A 25544-nucleotide genomic window follows, 5' to 3' on the forward strand; every position below is an offset into this window, starting at 1 on the left:
AATTTTAAGTGAAAACATCTTTCTCTAGCATACGAACCTCTTGTCACCCATTTATAGATTTTAATTTATACGGTCTCTATTGTAGATTAAAAGCATTGCTCCTCTGCCATCAGACCTTACTGGCCTCTTAAATCTATATCTCAGCTTATATCACCTTCCCTAAATTCTGCCTTATACCCACACTTACTATGTAAAGGGCAGACAGTAAATAACTTAGGCTTTTGAGCCAAGAAGCAAAATCTAGGAAACTAGGGGTACCAAGGCGGTGCAGTCAGTTGAGTATCTGACTCAAAGTTTCAGCTCAGGCCGTTATCCCAGGGTCCTGGGATAGAGTCCTGCATCTGGGCTCTGCTCTCAGCGGGGAGTCTGCTTGAGATTTTTCTCTCCCCCTGCTTCTGCCCCTTTCCTCAACTCATGCGTGTGCATGTCCACACACATGCTCTGTCTCTCAAATAAATAAATCTTAAAAAAAAAATCTAGGATACTATATATAAGTCCTGTAAGAGTTTCCACAATTTCTTTTCTTTCTAAAGTAAACAGTAATAGAGTAAAATTTTTTTATAAAAGAGATCTACTAACAAGAAGAATGAAATTTTGGGAGGGTGGGAACTAATTCATTCAACTGAGGTACAGAGTTAGTGTTTTATAATTGAAAATGTTTGCACATTTTCATCTATTAAAAATTATTTTTAGCTTACAGACCATACAAAATAGGCAGAGAGTACTTGCTGTATTTGCTTCACGGACTATAGTTTTGCCAATCCCTGCTTGGTCTATCAATCTCTTGAAAACAGCTCCTACTTTTTAACAAATTGAAAATATTCTTTTGACATCTCTTCCTGCTGTCATCCTCCACAAATCCAACATCCATACTGATGATTAAGAAATTCAAGCCTTAAAATTTCCCACATCTTTCCTTAACTTTCACTTAGTACCTCATCTCTAACACTTCAATTTAAATTCATCATCTTTTTCACTATTACCATTAAAACACTTCATCATGCCCACTATACCCCACTGTCCTTTGAAACTTTTATATCACCCTTTTTTGGTTGTCACTTACCACATTAGTTAAGATACCATTTTTAACTATTCCAAAGATTTTCTCATTAGTAGTATCATTGATTCCATCCATTTTCTCCAGCCACATACAATTCAATGTCAATTTCTACTTCTGGAAAAAAGTCCTCCGCCTTCTATGTTCTGGCTAAGAATAACTATAAAATGTTTCAAAAGCAAGCAATAATGCTATTCTTATTCATATCTGTGCTTTTCTCTGATCTGTAATCCATCTCTGACATATATCTACAAGCCTACCTCCAAATTTCTGCACTATTTCAATAACCTTCCACTGCTCCTCTCCCTCTGACAGTGACTGTCATAGGCCCTTATAAATATATGATTTTCAATCTCAGTTGGGCCATCCATTCCCACCAATTCTTATACTTATACTTTGGTCAGTGTTCTCAGTCTCGATTTCTATTCCTTTTTTTTTTTTTTTCGATTTCTATTCCTTATCTCACTCCACAAAACCCCAACTGGCTGCCTCCTCTCTCACACAGAATGGCCTACCCTCCCAAAAGAAAATATTCAAGAATATTCACTTTGTCCCAGAAGGCTAAGAGATAATGCTTTAAATGCATTACCTCTATGCAATTTTTCTAACAACCCCATAAGGTTGGTGGCAGTATCAACACTTCATGCATGCGACAGGCTTAATTAAGATGAGAAAGAAACTGCTCTGAGATATTAAATAATTATTAAAAGCATGCATGCCAGACTATATTTTACATGCTAAGGACACAGCAGAGAACAAAAGTTTCTGCTCTCATAGAGCACACATTCTCCAACATATTACAAATATATCAAATTGTTACTCTCAAGAATAATGAGCACAGCCTTTATCCTAACTATCTAAAACTCAACTTAAAACCTATCCTCAAGGGACGCCTGGGTGGCTCAGTGATTGAGTGCCTGCCTTCAGCTCAGGGCATGGCCCCAGAGTCCTGAGATCAAGTCCCACACTGGGCTCCCCTTGAGGAGCTTGCTTCTCCCTCTGCCTATGTCTCTGCCTCTCTTATGAAAAAAATCTTTAAAAACCTATCCTCAACAAAAACAAAAACCTATCTTCAAAGTCCTTTTTGCCCACAGAATAGAATCTTTTCAATTCTAACAGCACTCTGCCAGTACTTCTCTACCTTTGTCCCTTTTTGCATTGTATGTAATTATAGACCTTTATCTCCTCTAAAGGATAGGTAAGTTTCTCAGTGGTGAGAGGTCTGAGTTTTATCCTAGATTTAACACAATTCCATGACAGACCTATACTTAGTAACTGCTAAGTAAATACTCCAGTATCTTTCTTCCTCTGAGTGTATTCCAGCCATCTCACCAACATTCTCTACAAAATGGCAGGTACTGAGCAGTTATTTTCCAATGACTCTCAGCTGCCATTCACAGTTTTGGTCTTACGTTATGAAAAACTAATTTTCCTTCACATATTCCTCCCTTTTATCTACCTGCCTTGTAAAACAAAAACATAAAGACCACATCACAAGAATATGAACTTTGGCTAGTTTAGGAGCATTTCTACAAGTAGCTGATAAAGGATTTCTAATATGGCATTTTTCTATTCTTTCATTTTTAGTGAATTATCCTCACACATCCAGAAAAGGAAACAAGGCTGAATAGGCGGTTTTATTCAAGCTCTAAAAATATAGGTGTAAAAAAAAAAAAAAAAATATATATATATATATAGGTGTAACTACATGCTAGGTAAAGAAAAATCAAATGAACTTTGCTGCTCCTTAACATCATAACTTTAGAGTCCTGCTATGTGTTTGGAAAAGGAACAGATAATTTTGCGGACTATACCTGAACAGTAACTACCAAGATCTGAAAAGTTATGAGAACAATTTAATGTTGATTTGCAGAGCTCTTCTGTTTTATTGTCGTTGAGCCACACAAATATACTTCCCAAGTCTAGAGTTCCCTAAGTAGACTTATGTTGTAACCTGCTTTCAGATACAGGATTCACTTACTTTTCTGGCCAATAATCGAATCCCTTCATCATAGTAACACTGCTTTATCATAATTACTATGTATCTATTTCCCAACAAACTCAAGGTAGAACTAACACCAACATTTCAAAACTTTCAGGATTGAGACGTTTTGAAATCAGGAATCAGAACCACATAATTCAAGGTACCTAGAGTAGCTAAATGAAGGTTAACTTTCAAATTACTCTTAGTCTGTATACACCGGAAAACCACTTTTAGGTAAAAAACAAACAAAATTGTCCAGTTTTTTTTTTTTTTGAGGGGTCGGGGAGAAGGACGCCCCATCAGACAAAATATGCCATGCTCTAAGAACTGGCTATACTTCTCGAAAGACCGGGAAAACTATGCGAAGGACTCGCAACTTTATGGAAGTTAAAGTAGGACTTGGTTTTTAAGTGTATGAAAATTATTCCAAAGATCTGGCAAACAAAAACACAAAGCCAAGCACACCCTTCCCCATAGTCCCCGAAAGAAAACCCCAAATCTCCCTACACAACAATTTGCTTTCAGAAGCAAGCGTTACTACTTGGAAGCTGGCGAATGGTCCACTTCCGAGAGGACCTGACGCGGAAGTCCCTCTGGCACTGTCCCCTCCAGCAGTGAAGCAGAGACCTCTTCAACCCGCAATTCTTGTCACAACCGAGTTCTGCCGTGCTAACCAACTGGGACGGCGCTAAATTACCCGCAAATGCTCCTGCCTCACGCAGGACCAAACTCGCGGCCGCCTCACACGTGTGTCAGGCCTAGGGCTACCGCCACCGCCTCTCGGCCTTGCCCGGCGTCTTACGCGCTCCCGCGGCTTCTTCGCGGCCAAAGCCCCCCTCACCTCTTTTACGGAGAGAAACTCAAGCAACGGAAAGACTAGATGCCGATCCAAAAAGTGCGCGATGCGAGTAGTCAAGTCGTACTCCGCCATCTTGCCAAGGAAAAAGAAAGTCTGTACTCACTAAAACTTTATTGATAGCGTCGACGAACGAACGGACAAGGCCCGGGTTGCGCGTGCGCAGTGGTTAACCACGCCCGGGGAAGGGGGCGGCGTTCAGCCCCAAGCGCTCAGAGAACAATAGCGCATGCGTGCGGGTCCTCCCTTCCTTTAAGGCCACCGTGAGGCCGGGCGGAGCCGCGGGCGCGCCTTCTTCCGTTCGCGAGTTGACGGGCGTGCGGCAATCCGTGCCGCTAGTAAACACTGAGAAGGGGTTGTCGATTTCTCCGGGAAGTGGCAGAGGGCCAGATAATGAGGCCCCTGCTTTCCGGGGAGTTGCACGGGAGAAAGAATGAATACCTGAGGTTTCGTTCGGCGTGTAGTGTTTGTTTTGTAGTCGTGGGTTGCATTAAGGTGGGCGGGTTTCTAGGCAGGAAACTAGTGAAGTAGTTTTTGATGGTAATTAAGATCCGTGATCTGGTCGGCCGGACCTATTCATTTAGGAAGGTTAGAGGAAGCACAGGGTAGCAGTTTAATGGAGGCTTGTAGCGGCTGAAGGAGGCGACAAAATTGGAGCCAGGGTAAAACCGTGCGTGGTGGATGGCTTAGCAATCAGAAAGGCCACGACACAGGAGAGGACTTGGTATAGTCCAAAAGCTGAATATCCTGTGTGACTAGACAGTGAGGCAAAGACGATGTGAAGGGCCAGGTCATGATTAAGGTAAGAAGGTGGATTTTATTCCAGGTGCTCTGAAGTCTCCTTTGCCAGTCCGCTTTCATCTTTCAGGCCTCTTCATTCTGGAGGGCCTCAGGGTCTTGGACCTCTTCTCTATCTAAGTCGATATACCCTAGTTGATATCATTCAACCTAATGGCTTTAAATGCAGTCTATACATTGACAACTCCTAAATTGTAGCCCCAACACAGACTCTTAGTTAACTGCAGGCTCACATGTATCTAGCTGGCTACACAGCATCTCAACATCAACATGTCCAAAACCAGACTCCCACATGTAGCTCATCAAAACCTGCTCTTTTTGCCCTCTTCTCCGTCTCGGTGAATGCTAGTTCCATCTGCCCACTTGCTCAGACCCTAAACCTTGGAGTCATCTTTGGCTTTTCTCTTTCTGTTACATTTTGCACTGAATGCACCAACGAACCCTTTGGTTTTTGACATCTGAAGCATGTCTGGATCCAGTCAGTTCACACCACCTCCAAAGTCACATCCCTAGTCCAAACCACCACCGTGTCTTGCTTTGGTTTTTACAGTATCTTCTTTACTTTGCTTCCCTTCTTTTCCACCTGTGATTTATTCCCACAGAAGCCAGGGTGACTCTTAAAATAAACATGCTTAAAGCTATCAAAGCCTTGTTATCTCTTGCACTAACCTCATCTTCTTCATATCCTCTTCTTGTTCACTCTACCCCAGCTCTATTTTCTGTCTCTATAGATTTCCCTATTCAGAGCTTTCATGTGAATGGACACATATAATACGTGGCCTTTTGTGTCTGACACTTTCAATTTGCATAATATTTCCAAAATTCACCCTAGTTTTAGCATGACCAGTACTTCATTTCTTTTCATGGCCAAATTATATTCTATTATATGGCTATACCACAAAACAATTATGGACATTTGGGTGGTTTCTACCCTTTGGCTACTATGAATAATGCTGCTATAAATATTTGTGTACAAATTTTTGTGTAGACGTATATTTTCAGTTTTCTTGGTTCTATACCCAGAGATGGAACTGGTGGGATACATGGTAACTATGTTTAATCACTTGACTGTACTATAATTTTGCAAGATATTAACACTGGGGAAACTGAGTAAAGGATCTTGCAAGTGTTTGTGAATCTACTATCTCAGAATAAAATTTCAATTTGAAAAAAATGATTTCTAGACTTTGGGCATAGGAAACTGGGTTCCCACTGGTGAGTAGTAGATGAGGGGAGAATGGTAGAGGAATAGGTATGGGTGCTAAAATCAGGAATTCTGTTTTAGAAGAATAAGATCCTTATTAGATATCCACATAATGATGTGTAGTATGCAAATTGACATACTATTCTGGATCAGTTGATATAGTTGTTACCACTTACCATGTATGTCACCTTGTAGAATAGACCCTCGTTATCCATAGCAGGTACGTTCCAAGACCCCCAGTGGATGCCTGAAACCATGGACAGTAACAAACCCTATATATGTACTATGCTTTGCCCAATACATACATACCTATGATAAAATTTATAAGTTAGGTGTAAAGTTTCCCAGAAGCCCAGAAACTAAAGTTGTAAGAGAATATAGACAGGAAAAGAGGAAGTTAAAGAAGTAGCAGCCAAAGCTTCCAGCATAAGTGACCTAGGGCAGAGGAAGAAAGCAAGCAGGTAACAGTATGGAAACTTGTCAAAAAAGGAACAGCGGGCTTTTTTGAGAAGCAGAGAGAAATAAGATGCAATTCAATTTGATTAACATTTTGAGCTTTTACCATATGCAAGGTATTAAGTAAGCTAGGTATTAATGGAAGTATATAATCAGTAAAGGCTATATAGAAGCTTTCAGTCTTAATAGGTGGCAATTGTGTATTCATTCATTCTGTGTTAATCAAATAGTTACATGGTCCTAAGCACCGTTCTAGGTCCTGAGAATATAAAAACAGACTACCTTCTCTGAAGAAGATTATATTCAAGGGGAAGTTGATGAATGAAAACAGATAAATAGGGGATCCCTGGGTGGCGCAGCGGTTTGGCGCCTGCCTTTGGCCCAGGGCTCGATCCTGGAGACCCGGGATCGAATCCCACGTCGGACTCCCGGTGCGTGGAGCCTGCTTCTCCCTCTGCCTGTGTCTCTGCCTCTCTCTCTCTCTCTCTCTCTGTCTCTCTCTCTCTGTGTGTGTGACTATCGTAAAAATAAATAAAAATTAAAAAAAAGAAAAGAAAACAGATAAATCTATACTTCTTTCAGTGGTGATGAATGCTTTGAAGAACAGTATGCAAGGTAGAGGTTAGAGAATGGTGGGGAAGATCTTCAATGTATGTAATGTGGTCAGGGAAGGCCTCTCTGGTAAAGTAGAATGTGAAAAGGGACCTGAAGGAAGTAGGGAGCCTATGGCTCTCTAGAGCAAGAAAATTTCAGGTAAAGGAATGTTCAGTATAAAGGTACTGAGGCCCAACTGCACTTGGTATTAATGAGAAATAGCAGGGAGACTAGCAATTCAAGAGCTGACTGAGCAAAAGGAAGTGTGATAGAAGATGAGTTCAGAGAGTGAGTTGTGAGACAGATGACATAATGTTTTGAAAGCCACAGTCAAGACTTTGAGTTGTATTCTGCATCAGGTCGGAAGCTATTGGAGAGTTTTGAACAGAGAAATCGCATATTCATAGTTAAATTTTATAAAGACCACTTCAGGGGCTTAGTTGGTTAAGCATCTTGCCTTCAGCTCAGGTCATGATCTCATGGTCCTGAGATCGAGCCCTACATTGGGCTTCCTGCTCAACCGGGAGTCTGCTTCTCCCTCTCCTTCTCCCTTCCCTCCCCCCACCATGTGTTCTCTCTCTCTCTCTCTCTCTCTCTCTCTCTCTCTCAAATAAACAAGTCTTTAAAAAAATTTAAAAAGACCACTTCAAAGGTTGAGGGGTAGGGGTGGCAAGCATTTACATAGAGAAACCAGTTAAGAGACTATTGAAATAATTCAAGCAAGAGATGATGGTGGCTTAGACCAGAGTGATAGCATTGAAAAAGTTGTTCACAGTAACAAAAATCTGAATACATTTTAAATGCAGAGCTATCAAAATTTGTTAATGGATTAGATGAGAAAAAGACGGGTCAAAGATGACCCTAAGGTCTTGAAGAACTGAGAGGCCATTGACCAAAATGAGGAAGGGTATGATAGATGCATGTTTTAGAGGAGAGAAATCAGTTTAGTTTTGGACATACAGTATTTTGGATGCCTATTAGACATCTAAGTACTGATTAGGCAGTGGTGTATAGGGATCTGGAATTCAGGAGATAAGTAAAAGCTGGAGACAGAAAACTAGATCTTGTTAATCTATTGATGAAATTTAGAAACGTGACTGAGTGATATCAGAGTATGGGTGTGCTTGAAAAAGATACAGAGAAGACTAAATCTTAGGCACTTCAACTTGTTGGGACAAGTTGGGACAACTTAGATCAAGCGAAAAAGCTAGAGAAGGAGGCAAGTAGGTGGTGGAGAGAAGAGGACAAGCAAGAGAAAGTGGTGTTCCAGGCGCCAAAGGAGGAGAATGGTCCAAGCAGCAAAGAGCAATGAACTGTGTGGTGCTGTTAGTTCAAGAAGACAACTGAGTATTGTGCTTTGGCTTTCAAAAATATGCAGTTATTAATGACCTTGGTAAGAGCAGTTTCAGTGAGTGATGAATGAAAGTCTATTTTGTGTGGGCCCAAAAGATGGGAGAAGTGAAACAACATAAAAAACATATCTTTTGAGGAATTTTACTAGCAAGGGAAGCAGTGAGATAGAGGTATTGGTGTGGATGGAGTCTACTGATTTGACATGATACAATACTTATGTATATAACTGTAATGAAAGGATAGAGTATTATCAGAAACATAGGGAATCTGAGAAGAACATGGATCCCAGTCAGGCTGATCCAAGAGATTGACTCTCAACGGGAGTAGAGAAAACAGAGAGATCTTGGTGGGTCAGATGTCTTTTGTGTTGGGACTGCTGACTTTTTACAACAAATAGGGAAGAGAGCATTGCAGTGGTTCAGGAACAATTGGAACGTTGTGGAGATGCAACAACAAGAAAATAGAAGAAATGCTTGAGAAAGACAGCTTGGGAAGTCAGCTGAAGATCAGAGACTATGCCAGAATATGCCAGAAGAGAAAAGATGGGGGCCAAATAGTAGAAAGCTTATGTGAGGAATTTGAAATTTATCTGAAATCATGAGGAACCTTCAAGTATTTTTGAATATGGGAATGAATAATTCTGTGTTTCAGAAAGATAATTCTGACAGTCGTATGGACAGTGGATTTGATAGGTGAAATGGAGCCAGACTGTGGAAGGTCTTCAAAATCAGACTGGGAAACTTGGATTTGATCAGATAAGCAATGGGAACCACTCATTAAGTTCTTAAATAAAAAAAGACATGAAGACAGTGGTGTTTTGTCCTTTAAAATTAAACTAGAAATGATTTACAAGTTGGATTAAAGTGGTGACAGATTGGAAACTCTGCTGATTTGCCTGGCTTTTCCCCTGGAATTTTCCTTGCTGGTTTGTGAAAATATCTTGTTTCTTTTTATAAGAGATTTAGCCCCAAATATGGAAAATCTGACTTTTTGGCTTTAGTCTCTTCCTAGTGTTGTAGTTAAAAAGAGATATTACAGAAGGACAGGCAAGGCCTCACCTGGTACTCTGGTATTTAATTCCCCTTCATTTATTAGATGTCGATTGAATACTTGCCATTGGCTATCACCGTGTCAGGCTCTAGGGAAACAGAGAGGAAACCAGTCTTAGCCCACAGGGAGCTTACCATTTTATCAGTGGAGGCAGGCATCTAAAATGTAAAATAATCGTAGCACAGTGTGAGAGAGTCCATGCACAGAGTGCTTCTGAGAGTGCAGGGGAAGGAATGATTTGCTGCTAGAGGAAGTTGGAGCTTCATGGGTAAGGTAACATTTGATTACCTCTACCTGATTGCATGTTCAGCTAGCTAAGAAAAGGGGAAAGAACATTTCAGACAGAAGGAAGAACAGGCATACAGGCTTGGCCTTGAGAAAAAGCATAGTGTGATCAAAGACACTGAGAAGGTCTTTATGCCTAGAGGATGCCATGTGTGATGTTGAGTGGCAGAACATGAGTCTATGTTGAGGGATCATGGCTAAAATGTCAAGGGCACTGAGGACTCTGCTGAGAAGTTTGAATATTAGCTTGCAGGCCAGTCTTTCTGATAACCCTTAACATCTTTCAACACATCCTCTTCCTCTGTCTTTCTAGTTCAGGCTCTGATCATCTCTCATACTTGAATAATCTTTCGAAGCTTTTCACTATCCCTGGTCCCAGACTCATCTAACCTGTCCTCCCCTCTGCTATTTGGATGACTTAAATAGGCATCTAACTTTGCTATGAACTGAATTGTGCCCCACCCCCAACTCCCAGATTTCATATGTTGAAGTCCTAACTCATCCTGGCTTAGAATGTAACTATGTTTGGAAATAGGGTCATTAAAGGCAGTAATTAAATTAAAATGAGGTCATTAGCTGAGCCCTAATCAAATACGCCTGGTGTCCACATAAGACAAGAGATTAAGATACACACATGTACAGTGGAAAGACCGTGGGAGAAGATGGCCATCTACAAGTGAGGGAGAGAGGCCTTTAGAGGAAAGAACTCTGCTAACACCTTGATCTTGGACTTCTAGCCTGTTTGTTATTAAGCCACCCAATCTGTGATACTTTTTCATGGCAGCCTTAGCACAGTATATCAAGTTTTTTAGAAACTTATCACTCCAGAACCTTAGACCTTCCCATGCTAAGCTCTCCTCAAACAACTAACCAAATTTATTGTTTTTCTACATCAAGAAGCAAGAAAGATCCCAAATAAACAACCTAACTCTACACCTTAAGGAACTAGAAAAAGAACTGAGCCCAAAGTTAGTAGAAGAAAAAAAAATAAAGAGTAGAACAAAAATAAATGCAATTGAGAACAAACAGTAAAGAAGACTAACTAAACCAGGAGTTGTTTTGTTTTTTTTTTGTTTGTTTGTTTTGTTTTGTTTTGCGCCTGCCGGGCTCCCCGGGTGCGGCTGCGACACTGGCCGCAGCTGGGGCGATCCACGGGAAGGGCCCGGCTCGCGTCCAGAGTCGCCGCCAAGGAGTTGTTTTGAAGATAAACAGAATTGACAAATCTTCAGCTAGCCCAACCAAGGAACAAAAACAGGATGCAAATCAACACAATTAGAAATGAAAGAGACATTACAACTGATACAAAAGAAATATAAGAATTATAAGAGGCTCCTAGAACAACTATACACCAACAAACTGGACAACCTACAAGAAATGAAAAAAAATTATTGGAAACATACAACTTATCAAGACTAAATCAAGAAGAAACAAAGTCTGAATAGACCAATTACTGGTAAGGAAATTGAATCAGTAATTTAAACAAAAAAATCTCTCAACGAAGAGAAGCCCAGGATCAAAGGGCTTCACTGGTAGATTTTACTATTTAAGTAAGAATTAGGGATGCCTGGATAGCTCAGTGGTTGAGCATCTGCCTTCACTCAGGGTGTAATCCCCGGGTCCTGCAATCCAGTCCCACATTGGGCTTGGAGAGGGCCTGCTTCTCCTGCCTATGTCTCTGCTTCTCTCTCTGTGTCTCTCATAAATAAATAAATAAAATCTTTAAAACAAATAAGATTTAACACAAGGAGGTGGGAGGAACACCCCCAAACTCATTTTATGAGACCAGCGTTAACCTGATAACAAAACCAGAAAAGGATACTAATAGAAAAGAAAACTAGTTGGATAAATACACTAGTTATACTTTTAGTAAATAAATATAAATATATTTTTTTCAGGTAAATATAGATGCAAATACTCTCAATAAAATACTAGCAGACCGAATTCAACAGCACATTTTTTAATTTTTTATTGAAGTTTTATTTGCCAACATATAACACTCAGTGCTCATCCCATCAATGCCCTCCTCAGTGCCTGTCACCCAGTTACCTCAACCCCGCCCCCCCTCCCCTTCCACAACCCTTTGTTTGTTTCCCAGAGTTAGGAGTCTTTCATGGTTTGTCTCCCTCTCTAATTTTTCCCACTCAGTTCCCCTCCTTTCCCTTATAATCCCTTTCACTATTTCTTATATTCCCTGTATGAGTGAAACCATATGATGATTGTCCTCTGATTGACTGACTTCACTCAACATAATACCCTCCAGTTCCATCCACGTCGAAGCAAATGGTGGGTATTCGTCCTTTCTGATGGCTGTACTCCCTGTACTCAGCATTCCACTACATCTGTATCTTTGAGGTAAATACCCAATAGTGCAATTGCTGGGTTGTAGGGTAGCTCTATTTTTAACTCTTTGAGGAACCTCCACACTGCTTTCCAGAGTGGCTGCACCAGTTCACATTCCCACCAACAGTGTAAGAGGGTTCCCCCTTCTCCACATCTTCTCCAACATTTGTGGTTTCCTGCTTTGTTAATTTTCCCCATTCTCACTGGTGTGAGGTGGTATCTCATTGTGGTTTTGATTTGTATTTCCCTGATGGCAAGTGATGATGAGCATTTTCTCATGTGCTTGTTGGCCATGTGTATGTCTCAGCAGCACCTTAAAAGGATCATTCACCTCACCGTGATCAGTGGGGTTTATCCCTGGGATACAAGGATGGTCCAGCATATGCAAATCAATTAGTGTGATATATCACATTAATAGAACTGAAAGAAGAATCATAAGATCACCTCAGTAGAAAAAGTCACACATTTACATCTAGGTGTTAAGTCTTTTTTTTTTCCCAAAAAAATTATTTGACAAAATTCAACAAACATTTATGATAAAAACTCTTAAGTTAGGGTTAGAAGGACTACATCTCAACATAGTAAAGGCCATATATGACAAGCCCACAACTAATATCACACTCAGTGGTGAAAAGCTGAAAGCTTTTCCTCTAAGATCAGGAAAAAGACAATGTGTGTCCACTCTTACCACTTGTATTCAACATAGTCCTCAAAGTCCTACAAGAGTAATCCAGCAAGAAAAAGAAATAAAAGTTATCAGAATTGGAAAGAAAGAAGTAAAATTATCTCTATTTGCAGATGACATGATTTTATAGAGAAAATCCAAAAGACCCAACCAAAAACTGTTAGGTCTAATTAATGAATGCTATAAAGTTTCCAGATACCAAATTAATATATAAAAATCAGTAGTGTTTCTATACACTAACAACAAATTTTCACGAAAAGAAAGAAATCAGTCCCATTTACATTAACATCAAAAACAAAATACACGGGAATAAATTTAACCAATAATGTGAAAAATCACTACTCTGAAAACTACAAGGTTTGATGAAAGAAATCAAAGAAGACACAAATAAATGGATAGGTGCCTCATGTTGATGGAATAAAAGAATTAATATTGGGGTGTCTGGATGGCTCAGTCAGTTAGGCTTCTGACTCTTGATTTCAACTCCAGTCATGATCTCAGGGTGGTGAGATCGAGCCCTGTGTTGGGCCCGCACTGAGTATGGATCCTGCATAAGATTCTCTCCCTCTCCCTCTGGCCTCCCCACCACCACCACCACCAAAAAAAAAAAAAAAAAAAAAAAAGAATTAATACTGTTAAAATATCAGTACTGCCAAAGCCATATATAGATTCAATCAATCTCAATCAAGTTTCCAATAGCATTTTTTACAGATACAGAAAAAAAAAAAAAAAAACCTTCTAAAATGTATGTAGAATCAGGCATTTACTATTTCTTCACTCACTCTCCAGCAGGTCATTCAAACCAAACTGCCCTCTGCCCCTTCCCACCCCATTGACCACCTTTTCACTTTTTAAGACTCAAATGAAGCATCATCTTCCCCATTCTGTGCTCCTTAGCGGAGCATATCTGAAGTAATCAGCCTCTCTACTGACAACAAACTTTTATCACAGCCTGTAACAATCTAACCCACTTTTTCTTTTTTTACATCTTTTTTTCCCTCTCCTATACTAAAGACTGTGCATATAAGGACTTGAGTATAAGGACTAGGAATATCTGTTTTTATACTCCCAATTCCTGTCTTAGTACTTGGCACATAACAAGTACTCAATAGATGCTATGGAAATGAATATATGTGTATAGAGCTTGGATATCTAGACCTACATATTTTTGAAAGAAATTCAGCCACATTTTGGAATAATTTAATGAATACCTGTCACTACTTTAGGGGACACATTTTTTAAAATGCTCATGTCTCCTGATTTAATAGCTGTCTTAGATATTTATAAATAACACTAAATAACTATTTGTAATTCACTGAACCCTTATATATGGCACCAATGCAGATGCCTATTGCATTTTTAAAAAATATTTATTTATTTGAGAGAGAATAAGTGGTGGGGATGGGCAGAGGGAGAGAGAAATCAAGAGAAGCAGACTCCCTGCTGAGCAGGAAGCCTGATGTGGGGCTCAGTCCCTGGACCAGGAGATCAGGACCAAAGCCAAAGGCAGACACTTAACTGACTAAGCCACCCAGGCGCCCCCCTCCTATTGCATTTTAATGTCTGCCTTCTTTAGTTATATTTCCAGTTCATTTATTCAACACACATTTGTTCCTATTTTGTGCCAGACACAGTATTAGATTTTGCAAGTAAAAAATGACTAAAATGCTCTTTCTACCTACAGGAACTTATAGTTAAGTCGAAGTGACAGATACATAAGCCAGTGGTTATATTTTAGTGTGGTAAGTGCAATGATAGAAATGTACCTGAGGTATTAATGGAGTAGTTTAATTAGATTAAGAGCCCAAACATAGCTTACATCTAGGTGTTAAATCTTTCTTTTTCTCCCAAAATAATTATTGCTTCTTGGAGTGCATATCTTCAGAAAATGACTTTTTCCTGACCCATTCTCTTGCACTGGAGGGACCTTCTTGTAATTCCTTCTGTACCAATTCTACCCAATGCCTGTGTGAGAATTTCCAGAAGCCCCCATCCTGCTGTCATCCTCATTAAAGTATCACAGAGAGAGAAGGCGCCTTTGGAGGACTTGAATCCCCTCTTTCTTCACTTACCACCTCATATAAAGCTAGGATTGACAGCTAATTCTATTCTACTCTGAGACCTTGTAATAAGCGCAGTGAAGGATATTGGGCAAAGGGAACCATTACTGCTCTTATCTGTCTCCAACACCAGGACCTGGAATGTGGCTACCCCACTCTTGGGGGAAAGTAGCAATTACCCGTAGTTGGGAGAATCTTAGAAGAATCTGAAAGAATTGTGATGAATCTAAAAGAGTTGACAAGCTAATATAAACCACTAGCCACTTCAAAACATAATTAAAATACCTGTGTATCTGTTCAAATACTTCTAATTCTGTATGTCTTTTATAGAATATTCTGTGTTGGTATTATCTGTCTTTAAAAATTACTGCAGTTCATATAAGCACTTAGTGCCTGATTGCCAGACCAATGGGGTTGGTTAACATACTTATTGATAGAAATGTGCCCTGAAATGCAGTACAATCTTCTAATGACAATTGTCATTTGAATACATTCTCTTATGTGAGAATAACCAGCTTCAATTATCTGATCAAAAATCCTATTTAGCATTTAATTTGGAAATTTTTATGTAAAAAATGTGGGCTCTTTAAGAAAGTAATTTTTAAGTAAAGTTTCCATGTTACTTTAAGTTATATATCTCAAGCCAATGCTAGGATCTACTGGCTATGAAGGAATTCAGCTAGTATCACATGCAAGTCCAGTTACTGCTGATCTAGCCAAAAAATAAAAAGTAAATATTGAGATGATGTAGGGAGCCAGGCAGCATTTTCAGCCTGGAACCCAAACAAGAAAACACAGTTTTCCAGGGACTCTAGGGCCCCAAGTAGAAGAGTTAAGTAGGAGAACAGTAACGCTGTTCATACTTGTGGTATACCCTTTGTCATGTTGTATTTACTTGATCTGTTTACATGTCTGTCCCTTCCACTAAACTATGAGTTCTACAAGGTCAGGAATGAGACATATTTATGTCTATTCCCATGTAACCTTTCAGAGAAATAAAAGGGGGAGTGAGTTCTGTAGGTAGCCCCAAAGGAGAATAACAAAGGGGATTCATTGGAAGGCATTAAATATTTTAATATTATCAAACTAACCAGACAGTAGGAGACTACGGATATGCTTAGTGAAGTCTTCCCTGACTTTCCCATTTAGAATAGCTTCCTCCAACATTTCCACATCTTGTTTATTTCCCTACCAATGCTTATCACAATCTATAATGACCTTGTTTATTTGTTTACTGGTTTAAATCTTTCTCAACTCAAGGTAACTTCATAAAGGCAGGAACCTACTCGGCGGTCTTGTTCATTACTGCCTGATAACTATTTGTTGCTTAATAACTATTTGCTGAATTAATCTTTGAATGAATTAATATGTGTTATTTAGGTGGGATATGTTTGTGTCTAAAAATTTCTTCCTTGATACAGAAGGCTTCCTTATACCAGGTTACAATGGGCAAGAGGAGAGGTAGAACTATTGAAAAAGTAAAGAACGTGAACATGCCTTGATTCCCGGTGCTTGATCTCTGAGAGATCTTCTCTTTTTATTCTCCTATATAACAATGGAAAATGAACTCAGTGCCATGAAAGAAGAGAGCTGGATTAGTGATAGTCGTTTCTTTGAAGGCTTCTCTGAGTCCTGGAGATCAGGAATGAGGGAGTTGTTGCAGGCACTAAGCTCCATTTATTTAACAAAAGTATTCTGTACCTGTTTTGTGACAAGAACTAAGTGGGGCCACGAGATACAAAGATGACTAGGAGGAAGGTTGTAAAGCAGCAACAGGTTAAAAACTGGAGCTCTCTGTCTGCAGCTGCTGGAAAAGATCCGTGTACTCACTTGACAGGTTTTTTTTTTTTTAATTTATTTATTCATTAGAAGGAGAGAGAGAGAGAGAGAGAGAGGCAGAGGGAGAAGCAGGCTCCATTCAGGGAGCCCGATGTGGGACTCGATCCCGGGTCTCCAGGATCCCACCCTGGGCTGGAGGCGGCGCTAAACCGCTGAGCCACCCGGGCTGCCCCCTTTCTTCATTTCTTTTTGATTTTTAAAAGAATTTGTTTTTTAAATTTAAAAAGTGTTATTTCTTCACTTTATATTTAAGGCATTAATATAATTCCTTTTAATGTATAAATTATCTAATTATTAATCCTCTAATTCTGTCACCTCAGTGCTGAGCTTTTCTAATTCTGATTAAGGAGGTTCTCTCCCATCTTGACTCACTACTTTAATGGCTTGTAGGCTTGTTTAGAAACGGCGGGTTACCGTTTTGAGCTGTTTTGTGGGCGCATCTTCATGGCCTGCTCTCCTGGTCTGTGGGAATGTTAGTTTGTCTCATTCCTTTTTCTTACAGTATTTTTATACGGGATTTTCCCTCCATACTATGGGAAGTTCGTTTTTTGTTTTTGTTTTTTGTTTTTGTTTTTCCGAACACTGATAGCGAGGCTGATGGAGAAAAACTTTTCTGGGGGAAAAAAAAAAAAAAAAAGAAGCCTCTTCTGTTGTTCCCGCGTAGCGGTCAAAACCTGGGGGGCCTGCCGCTGGAATTCCCTCCCGGACCTTTCCTGCGTCCCCGGCCCCGCGGGCTAAGGCTCCGCCCCGGCGCGGCCGCTCCTCCTCGGGGCGGAGCCGGGGCCCAGGTCGCGGCCCGGCCCAGTCCCGGGAGCGCCCGGTCCCGCTGCGGCCGCCGGGGGTCCGCGGGCTGCGGCGCCGCCCGGGCGGGACCCGACGAGGCGAGGCTCTCCCCGGCTGCGCGCTGCCGGCTGCTCGGTCCGGGGCACCTGCCGGCACCTGAGCGCACCTGCCGCGCCTATCGCAGGGCGGGGCCTCGTGGCCGCTGCCGCCCGCCGGCTTCCTTCGTCTCCTGCCCGGCCCCGACGGCTCCGCCCGCTTGAGTTTGGCTGCCCTGGCTTTGTTGTGCGTTTGCCCGCGCGTTTGGGCTTCGCCACTCAGTTGCTCTGTTTTTGTGGTTGTCGTTTGCTTGCTTTTGCTTTTTTGTTTTTGTTTTGCTTTGTAGGAATTTGAAGACTCAAAACCTGGGCTTCCACGATCTCCCCCGAATCCGGGTCACCTGCATCTAAAGCTGAGAGGAACCTGAGACTAAGCAGATGTGACCTTCCACACAGGCTCCTTGAACCGAAGAGCGGTGCCCAGTGTGTATCGAATGGATGCTTCCTCTTTACCCGCCTCCCCCAAACATGTAGCAGCTCATTTCTGCCCTAAGCAATTCTGCTGTGTTAAGCTTTGTCCTCAACCTCCGTGCCAGGCTTCAGTAGACTCCCTAACAGGCACGTAGGACCATGTCACTCCTCTGTTCTACGATTAACTTCCCAACTCCTTGGCAAAGCATACAAGATCCTCCATAACTGGGCCTTTCCCTCTCTCTCTTGTCTGACCTGCTGCACAACCTTTAAACTCCATGGGTTTATGCCACTGGCCTGCTTGCCAGACACCATTTTCATGCTTCAGTGCTTTTGTGCATTGTATTGCTTCTGCTTGGAATGCCTTTCCCACCTTTGTTCTTCTGGCTAATTCTCATTCAACTTTCCAGACTTCATTGGCCTCCTCTTGGATCTTACAGCACCCTGTACTGTCTGTCACTTACAGGTAAAATGTACATGATCTGCGAAAGGGTCTGTCACCCCCACTTGGCAGTAAACTAGGGACCATATCTCACATCACATACAATGCCTTGCACATAGATAATTTTAACAGTTTCACTGCTTCTTGCTTCTATTGTCCTTTCTGAGTCATTTTACCTACTCCGTGGTACCAGCTATGCTCTATTTCATTTACTGCAATGGTATGTTAACATTTTTTAAAAATTCAAATTTCTCTCTGGTTCAGGTATTCTTCTGAGCTTCAGATCACTTATTTATTCACTGCTTGGGCAGCATCTGCACTTGTATGTCTCCCAAAGCTCCAAAATCAAGAGCCAGCTCACCACTAGTGTTCCCTTTCTTCATCAATGACACCTTGTTGATCATGCCAGAAAATAGGAGTCAGGCTAAATCACTCTTAACTCCCAGTCAGCAAGTCCTACTGATTCTACCTTCCAAGCCTATCTCAGTTACTTTCTTTTCTTTCTTTGTTCCTTTTTTTTTTTTTTTTTAAGATTTTATTTATTCATGAGAGACACAGAGAGAGAAGCAGAGACATAGGCAGAGAGAGAAGCAGGCTGGGAGGGAGGGAGCAGAGACCCTGATGCAGGACTCGATCCCAGGACCCTGGGATCATACCCTGAGCTAAAGGCAGATCTGTGGGTGTTTTTTTTTGTTTTTGTTTTTGTTTTTACGACACAGTTCAAACTTTTATTTGGCAAGAAGTTTGATCCTAGGACATCAAATCAACATTGGGAATAAATAGCAAATTCATATTCAGAATAATAGTAGGTCTGCGTACCACCCCCCCATCCCCCCCACCCCTGCCCGCACTATCGGCCTGATGCCACAGGGCGCAACCTGTCACTCTGCTAACCTGCGGGGCCAGAGGAGAGGCGCGGGAGCAAAGTGGGTACCGGAAGCCGCCAGACCGTGCAGCGTGTGGGCCCAGGACCAGGGCGGGGGCACTTGGGATGGACGCCTGGGGGAGGGGAGGGGAGGGGGGGAAGGAAGGGGAAGGGAGGAGGGGAGGGGGCGGGGAGGAGGGGCGGGGTGGGGACAAGGAGGGAAGCAGGCAGGGCTGGAGCAGGTGTTCCCCGAGGAAGAGGCCTGGCCTCGTCCGAGTGTGGGACGCTCCAGGGCGTCCTGAGGCCCCCAAGGCTGCTGCAGGCAGTGCACCACGTGCGGCAGAGCCATGGGCAGGGCACACTGGCCGCAGAGTCCAGGTACCCGCACGCCGCTCTCTACCCGCGTGCAGGCCGGGGCGCGGGGAGCTGAGCCGCCAACACGGAGCCACCCGGGCATCCCACGTCCATTCTTCTCTGATCCACTGTAACCGCACCGCTTGCAGCCATGTAATCTCTCACCTGAAGCCACTTAAAACATATTCCTAACTATATTCCTGGATCTACTCTTCACTTTCTCTCGCCTATTTTACAAATGACAGACAAAATTACTCTTTGAAAATGAAAATTTGATCTGTTTGTCCTCTGCTTAAAACCACTCAATGGCATGTCATTGTTTTTAGTATGAAGTCTGAAAATCCTTAAAATGACCTCTACATTCCTTGAACCTTTTGTTCATTGATTTCCTTTAAATTTCTCAAATTCAGCAAACTCCTTCCTATCACCCAGTCAAGCTATTTCCTCTGCCTGGATCCTCCCTCCATCCTTCTTCCTCCCTTTCCAGGCCAAACTCATATTTTGCCTTTAATATGATAAATACTTTTCTGCTGTTTATAGTTATATTCACTTAGAAATGTATCCGTAAAAATAGTGTGCGTTTGCTTGTTATAGAACTCTATGTTCTACATAAGTAAATCAAATCCTTTTTTTTAAATTTCCTTTAAAAAATATTATATTTATTTATTAGAGGCAGAGCTTGAGAGAGAGAGAGAACGAGCATGAGCAGGGGGAAGGAGTAGAGAGAGAGAGAAGAGCAGACTCCCCACTGAGCAGGGTGCCTGACCTGGAACTGGATCCTGAGTGGAGGAATCATGACCTGAGCTGAAGGCAGACACTTCACTGACTATGTCACCCAGGTGCCCATAAAATCAAATTCTATAAATCTGTCAATGACTTGTATTTTATATTCAACATTATGTTTGAAGAATCCATCCATGTTGCTGAATGCATAATTTGTTCATTTTTTTTCTCTATAATATTCTACATTTTCTTAAAATCTATTCCAAAATCAATGAACTTTAGTGTTGTTTTCAGTCTGGAGCTGTAGTGAACTATGAATAATGCTGCTATGATCCTTCTTCTACATGTATCTGATCTACCAGTGTACCCATTTTTTCAGGGTATATACCCTATGATCTTTGACAATTAATGCCAGATTGTTTCCTAGAGTGGATGTTCAAGATTATACCCCTATCAGGAATATAGGAGAGTTACTACTGCTATACATCCTAGCTGACACTTTTTAATTCATGACAATCTTATGCATGAGTGTTTTGCTTACACTTTTAAAAATAAGTTGATACTTTGTAAAATAATACCATAATATGTGGTCACTTGTTTCCAAAGCGGGACACAACAATGCCTCCAATCCCACATGCCCTTCTGCAATATGATTTTGTAGTTTCTCCATTAAAAAATTGAGTCTATTTCTCTTCCCCCTAAATCTGAGTTGGTGCCAAGACTTGTTTTGATTTCTAGATCTGAGTCTTAAGAAGCCTAGTAGTTTCTACTTTCACTCTCATGGAATCCAGCTGCCATGTAAGTTCAGGCTAGACTACTGAATGATGAGAGACAACATAGAGAGGCCAAACCAGCCCCCAGCTATTCCAACTACCCTAGCTGAGGTGCCAGACACAAGAGTGAAGTCATCTCAGATATTCCCACCCTAGTTGAATGCAACTGCAAGAGAGAACCCATCCAATATTATGTACAGAAATAATAAATGGTTATTATTTTAAGCCAGTCAGTTGTGGATTTATATAACAATAGCTAGTTGAATGACAATATATTTATATATCAAAGGTATTAAAAAATGCTTCTACCCTCCCTGTTTCTTTCTTTTAATAATCTATCTTAAATGTTTTTAAATGATCTTTTAAAATATATACAAAAGTGTTAATCATAGTTATATTTACATTTTTAAAAAAGTGGGAACTACCTCTGTGTTTAAAATTTAAAATGTGGGGACACCTGGGTGGCTCAGCAGTTGAGTGTCTGCCTTTTGGCTCAGGGCGTGATCCCTGAGTCCCGGGATTGAGTTCCACATCAGGCTTCCTGCCTGGATCCTGCTTCTCCCTCTGCCCATGTCTCTGCCTCTCTTTCTCTGTGTCTCTCGTGAATAAATAAATAAAATAAAATAAAATTTAAAATGTGGAGTAATTAAATTATGATGCTTTCATAAGGTAGGACACTCTACAGAAAAAACTACATTGAAAGGATTTTTAATGACACTAGAAAATGCTGAAGAAAAATATCGGGGATTGGTAAGGGCAAGATCGATATATATTTACATATATATTCTTGTTTAAAAATTGTACATAGAAAAACATTGGAAAAAAACAATCAATATATTAACAATAGTTTAGTGGGTTTTCCCCCCTAGTCTTTGAAAGTTTTCTACAGAGAGGATATATTACTTATCTCATGAGAGAAAAGATACTAATGCCATTTTTTGGAACAGTAAAAAAAATTGACGTGCTCCTGCAGAAAAAATTCCCCTACTTTTAAAACTGTACAGGCTGTGGCACGCTGCTTCCCCTGGTGGCTATCAGTTCAAATTTCAGGAGCAGACCTGGAGGCTTGTTAGCCTAAATTTTTGAAATTCAGAGACAGTTTCTAACTCTATTTTTCTATGTTAAAAATAAACTACTATTTTACTATTGTAATTATTTCATAAAAGAAATGACATTTCAAAGTCCTGAACATGAGAAGAACATAATCACAAAACAAAAGACAACCCTTTAAACACATTTAACTTTATGAAAATCTCACTAGGGACTTGGAAATTTTCATTGCCATGGACTGATGGAGACTTCATTTGTGAGACTGGCTCAAAGAAAGAAAAAAAACACAACACTAAACTTAAGACTACTCTTAAGTATATCAAAAGCCAATATATTCTTACTTGGTAGAAAACCACCTAAATTTCCTAATAAAATTATCTTTCAAGTTGAGAGGGATGAAACTTCTAGAGCCATGAGTTATGTTCAGTTTCTTCAAGGGTAGAGTTTCTCCAAGTGGAGGTGCTTCCTCAATATTCAGCCCCAATGATGCTATCCCAGATCTATTGGTATGAATCTCTGGGAGTGTGTGGCCTAGGAGTCTGCATTTTTAACATCATCCACAGGGGAGAGTTATACACTTAAAATTGAAAGAAATACTGTCTTTTAAGGGTTCTCTATCTTGATCTTGTTGATAGGTCATGACTGTAAATAAAAATTCATCAAGGTGTACACTTAACTTTTATACTTCATGTCATTTATACCACAGTAAAAAGTAAAAATGAAACAAATAATAGGAGTTACATAATTGCCTTGGTAAAATATATTTAGCAAATTTTAATTCATACTAACAGTCATGATTTACGTATTTCTGTTGCTCTGAAGCAGATAGTTTTGCATTCTAGAAAATTTAGGCGCTGGTCATTTTAGAAACAATTTTTTATGTAGTTTTGGTTAAAATAGTCTTATTTCTTTAGTGGAAAAATGATTCTAGTTTCCAGTCAAATTTATTTGAAAAACAAGCCATTATTTTGTTTTCTTTCATATAGATAACATTCATTATTACAGATTGTTAAAAATTTTTGATTTCCTTAGAAAGTTGATGTTTTAAGTAAACAATACATTTAAACCCCTGTAGTTTTGGTTTTGTGAATATGAAGAAATGAAAACGTCTGTAAGAAGAAAGGAAGAGAGGGAGGAAAAAAGAAGAGAAAGGAAAGGCAAAAAAAGAAAAGAAAGAACATGGAACAAACAGTACCCTAAAGACAAAATATTTCTGCCTATCCACTCAAAATAAACCCCCTCAAATAACTGAAGACATTTCACATGTTTTGATTGTTAGTTGTTTTTGTTTTTGTTTTCTTAAGGGTTTTATTCATTTACTCATGAGAGACACAAAGAGAGAGGCAGAGACATAGGCAGAGGGAGAGGGAGAGGCAGGCTCTGCAGGGAGCCTGAATGCAGGCTTGATCCCCAGACCCTGGGATCACAACCTGAGACAAAGGCAAACACGCAACCACTGAGCCACCCAGGCGCCCCTTGATTGTTAGTTTTATCTTAACTATTCTGATTCCCACTTACAATAGCTTCCTTAAGGCATAGTAGCTTATTGTAACACTCATGTTTGAAATACTTTGTAGGTGTTTCTATTGATGTGTGTTTATAAGCTTTGTTATTATTATTTAAAATATATGATTGCTTCTGTGTTGGAAAGAGAGCAGCAAGGACTCACTAAGAGGTAGAGCACCTTAAAGAATTTGTGGCTTCTCATCCTGATGCTTGATTTATCACACACCTTCACAATTTTACTAGTGTCAGAAGGAGGCCTGTTTTCTCTTGGAATGCTACATTCTTTGGGGAATGAAGTGTTCAGAGTCTTTAACACTGTATTAGAGTGTCCCCTGAGTATTTAGCATCTGGATATGGCCATCATCACAGTCATGAAAGATAGAGCAGACCAGAACTGACTCTGTCCAGGGGAAAAGCAGGATCAACACCAAATCTACCATGGAGTTTCCTAGTGTTACAAAAATAATGGGTTATGGCATCTATATAAAACACTTCTGCAGTCTTGCATTTAACTTGTGTTATTGTCACCCAGCCTATATACAATCAGGAAATAATAGTTAATGACATTACTATACAAATTTAGGTGATTATAAACCATAATTTTCATAACAACAATTACAGGCTGTTAGGGTAACTCTATTTTTCTCATACACATAGTGTCTCTTTCTTTTAATAATGGTGCTAAAAATTTTAGAAGGATTTCTGAAATATAATAAATAATCCACATTTGTTCAGAAATTATTTCTTTAGTATTACCAGGAGATATAAACTTCTAAACTAGATGGTTCAACTGACTTATTTTGTATTTATTTTTAAAATTATATTGCTTAATATAAAAATTATATAGGTAATAAAAAGATTTAAAAATTCAGATAAACTGAGAAGAAAATAATTAAAATCTCTCATAGAACAATTACTTGCAAATAATCCCTGTTAACATTTGTGTGTAGGAAAACATCAAGAGTGAGACTGCTAGGTCGCAGCATTTATTTAGCACAATGTACTAGATAGACCCTGCTTTACAAATATTAATTCATCTGATTCGAAGAACAATTCTGTAAGGTAGTCTTATTATCAAGCCTATTTTACAGAAGAGAAAGCTACAGAATAGTTATTAAGAGACTTGCCCAAGGTCAGACCACTAGTAGGTGGCAAAGCTGGGATTCTGGCCAGACTTTAGAGTCTCTGTTTTAGTTACTTGCTAAACTTACACTTACCAATATACTTTTTTTTTCCAATATATTTTTAAAATAGCTTTATTGAGATATAATTGACATGCAACAAACCGCACATATTTAAAATATACAATTTGATCATTTTAATCATCCTCACTGTTTTTATGTGTATAGGTTAGTAGTGTTCAGTATATTCACATTGCACATAGTCAGGCTCCAGGGCTTTCCATTGCAAAACTGAAACTCTCTAACCATTGGACAACATCTCCACCATTATCAACCCTGCCTCTGCCTCAGCCTTTGGCAACCACTGTCCATCCTACTTTGTTTTATGAATTGGACTATTTTAGATGTCTCATATGAATGGAATCCCACAGTGTTTGTTTTTCTGTGACTAACTTATTTTCACTTAGTATAGTGTCCTCAAGTTTTGTCCATGTTATAGCATATGACAAGATGTCCTTCCTTCTTTACTTTTTAAGCCTGAATAATATTCCTGTGTGTGTATGTACCACATTTTATCTATCCACTCATCTGTCAATGACATTTGGCCTGCTTGCACCTCTTGGCTGTCATGAATATCACTGCTATGAACATGACTGTCTGTACAAATATCTCTTTGAGACTCTGCTTTCATTTCTTTTGGATATAAACCCAGAAATAGGATTGCTGGATCATATGGTAATTCAATTTTTTAAATTTTTTGAGAAACTATTATAATGTTTTCCATGGCAGCTGTACCATCTTACGTTCCCACCAACAGTGCACAAAGATTTCAATTTCTCTATGTCCTTGCTAACACCCAT

At 40.0% G+C, this 25544-nt stretch overlaps 1 protein-coding gene across 1 annotated transcript in view; it reads right to left on the reverse strand.

The window, feature by feature from the left end:
* The window catches only part of EIF3E (eukaryotic translation initiation factor 3 subunit E), a 52899-nt gene extending 48858 nt beyond the window's left edge, over positions 1-4041 (reverse strand). The window contains exon 1 of the mRNA XM_077846965.1: positions 3883-4041. Coding sequence (XP_077703091.1) covers positions 3883-3972 — 90 coding nt within the window. The 5' untranslated portion in view covers positions 3973-4041. The remainder of the gene's footprint in view (positions 1-3882) is intronic.
* Positions 4042-25544: the final 21503 nt, after the last annotated feature.

Source organism: Canis aureus, chromosome 14, assembly GCF_053574225.1.
Source record: "Canis aureus isolate CA01 chromosome 14, VMU_Caureus_v.1.0, whole genome shotgun sequence".
Taxonomy (NCBI): Eukaryota; Metazoa; Chordata; class Mammalia; order Carnivora; family Canidae; genus Canis; species Canis aureus.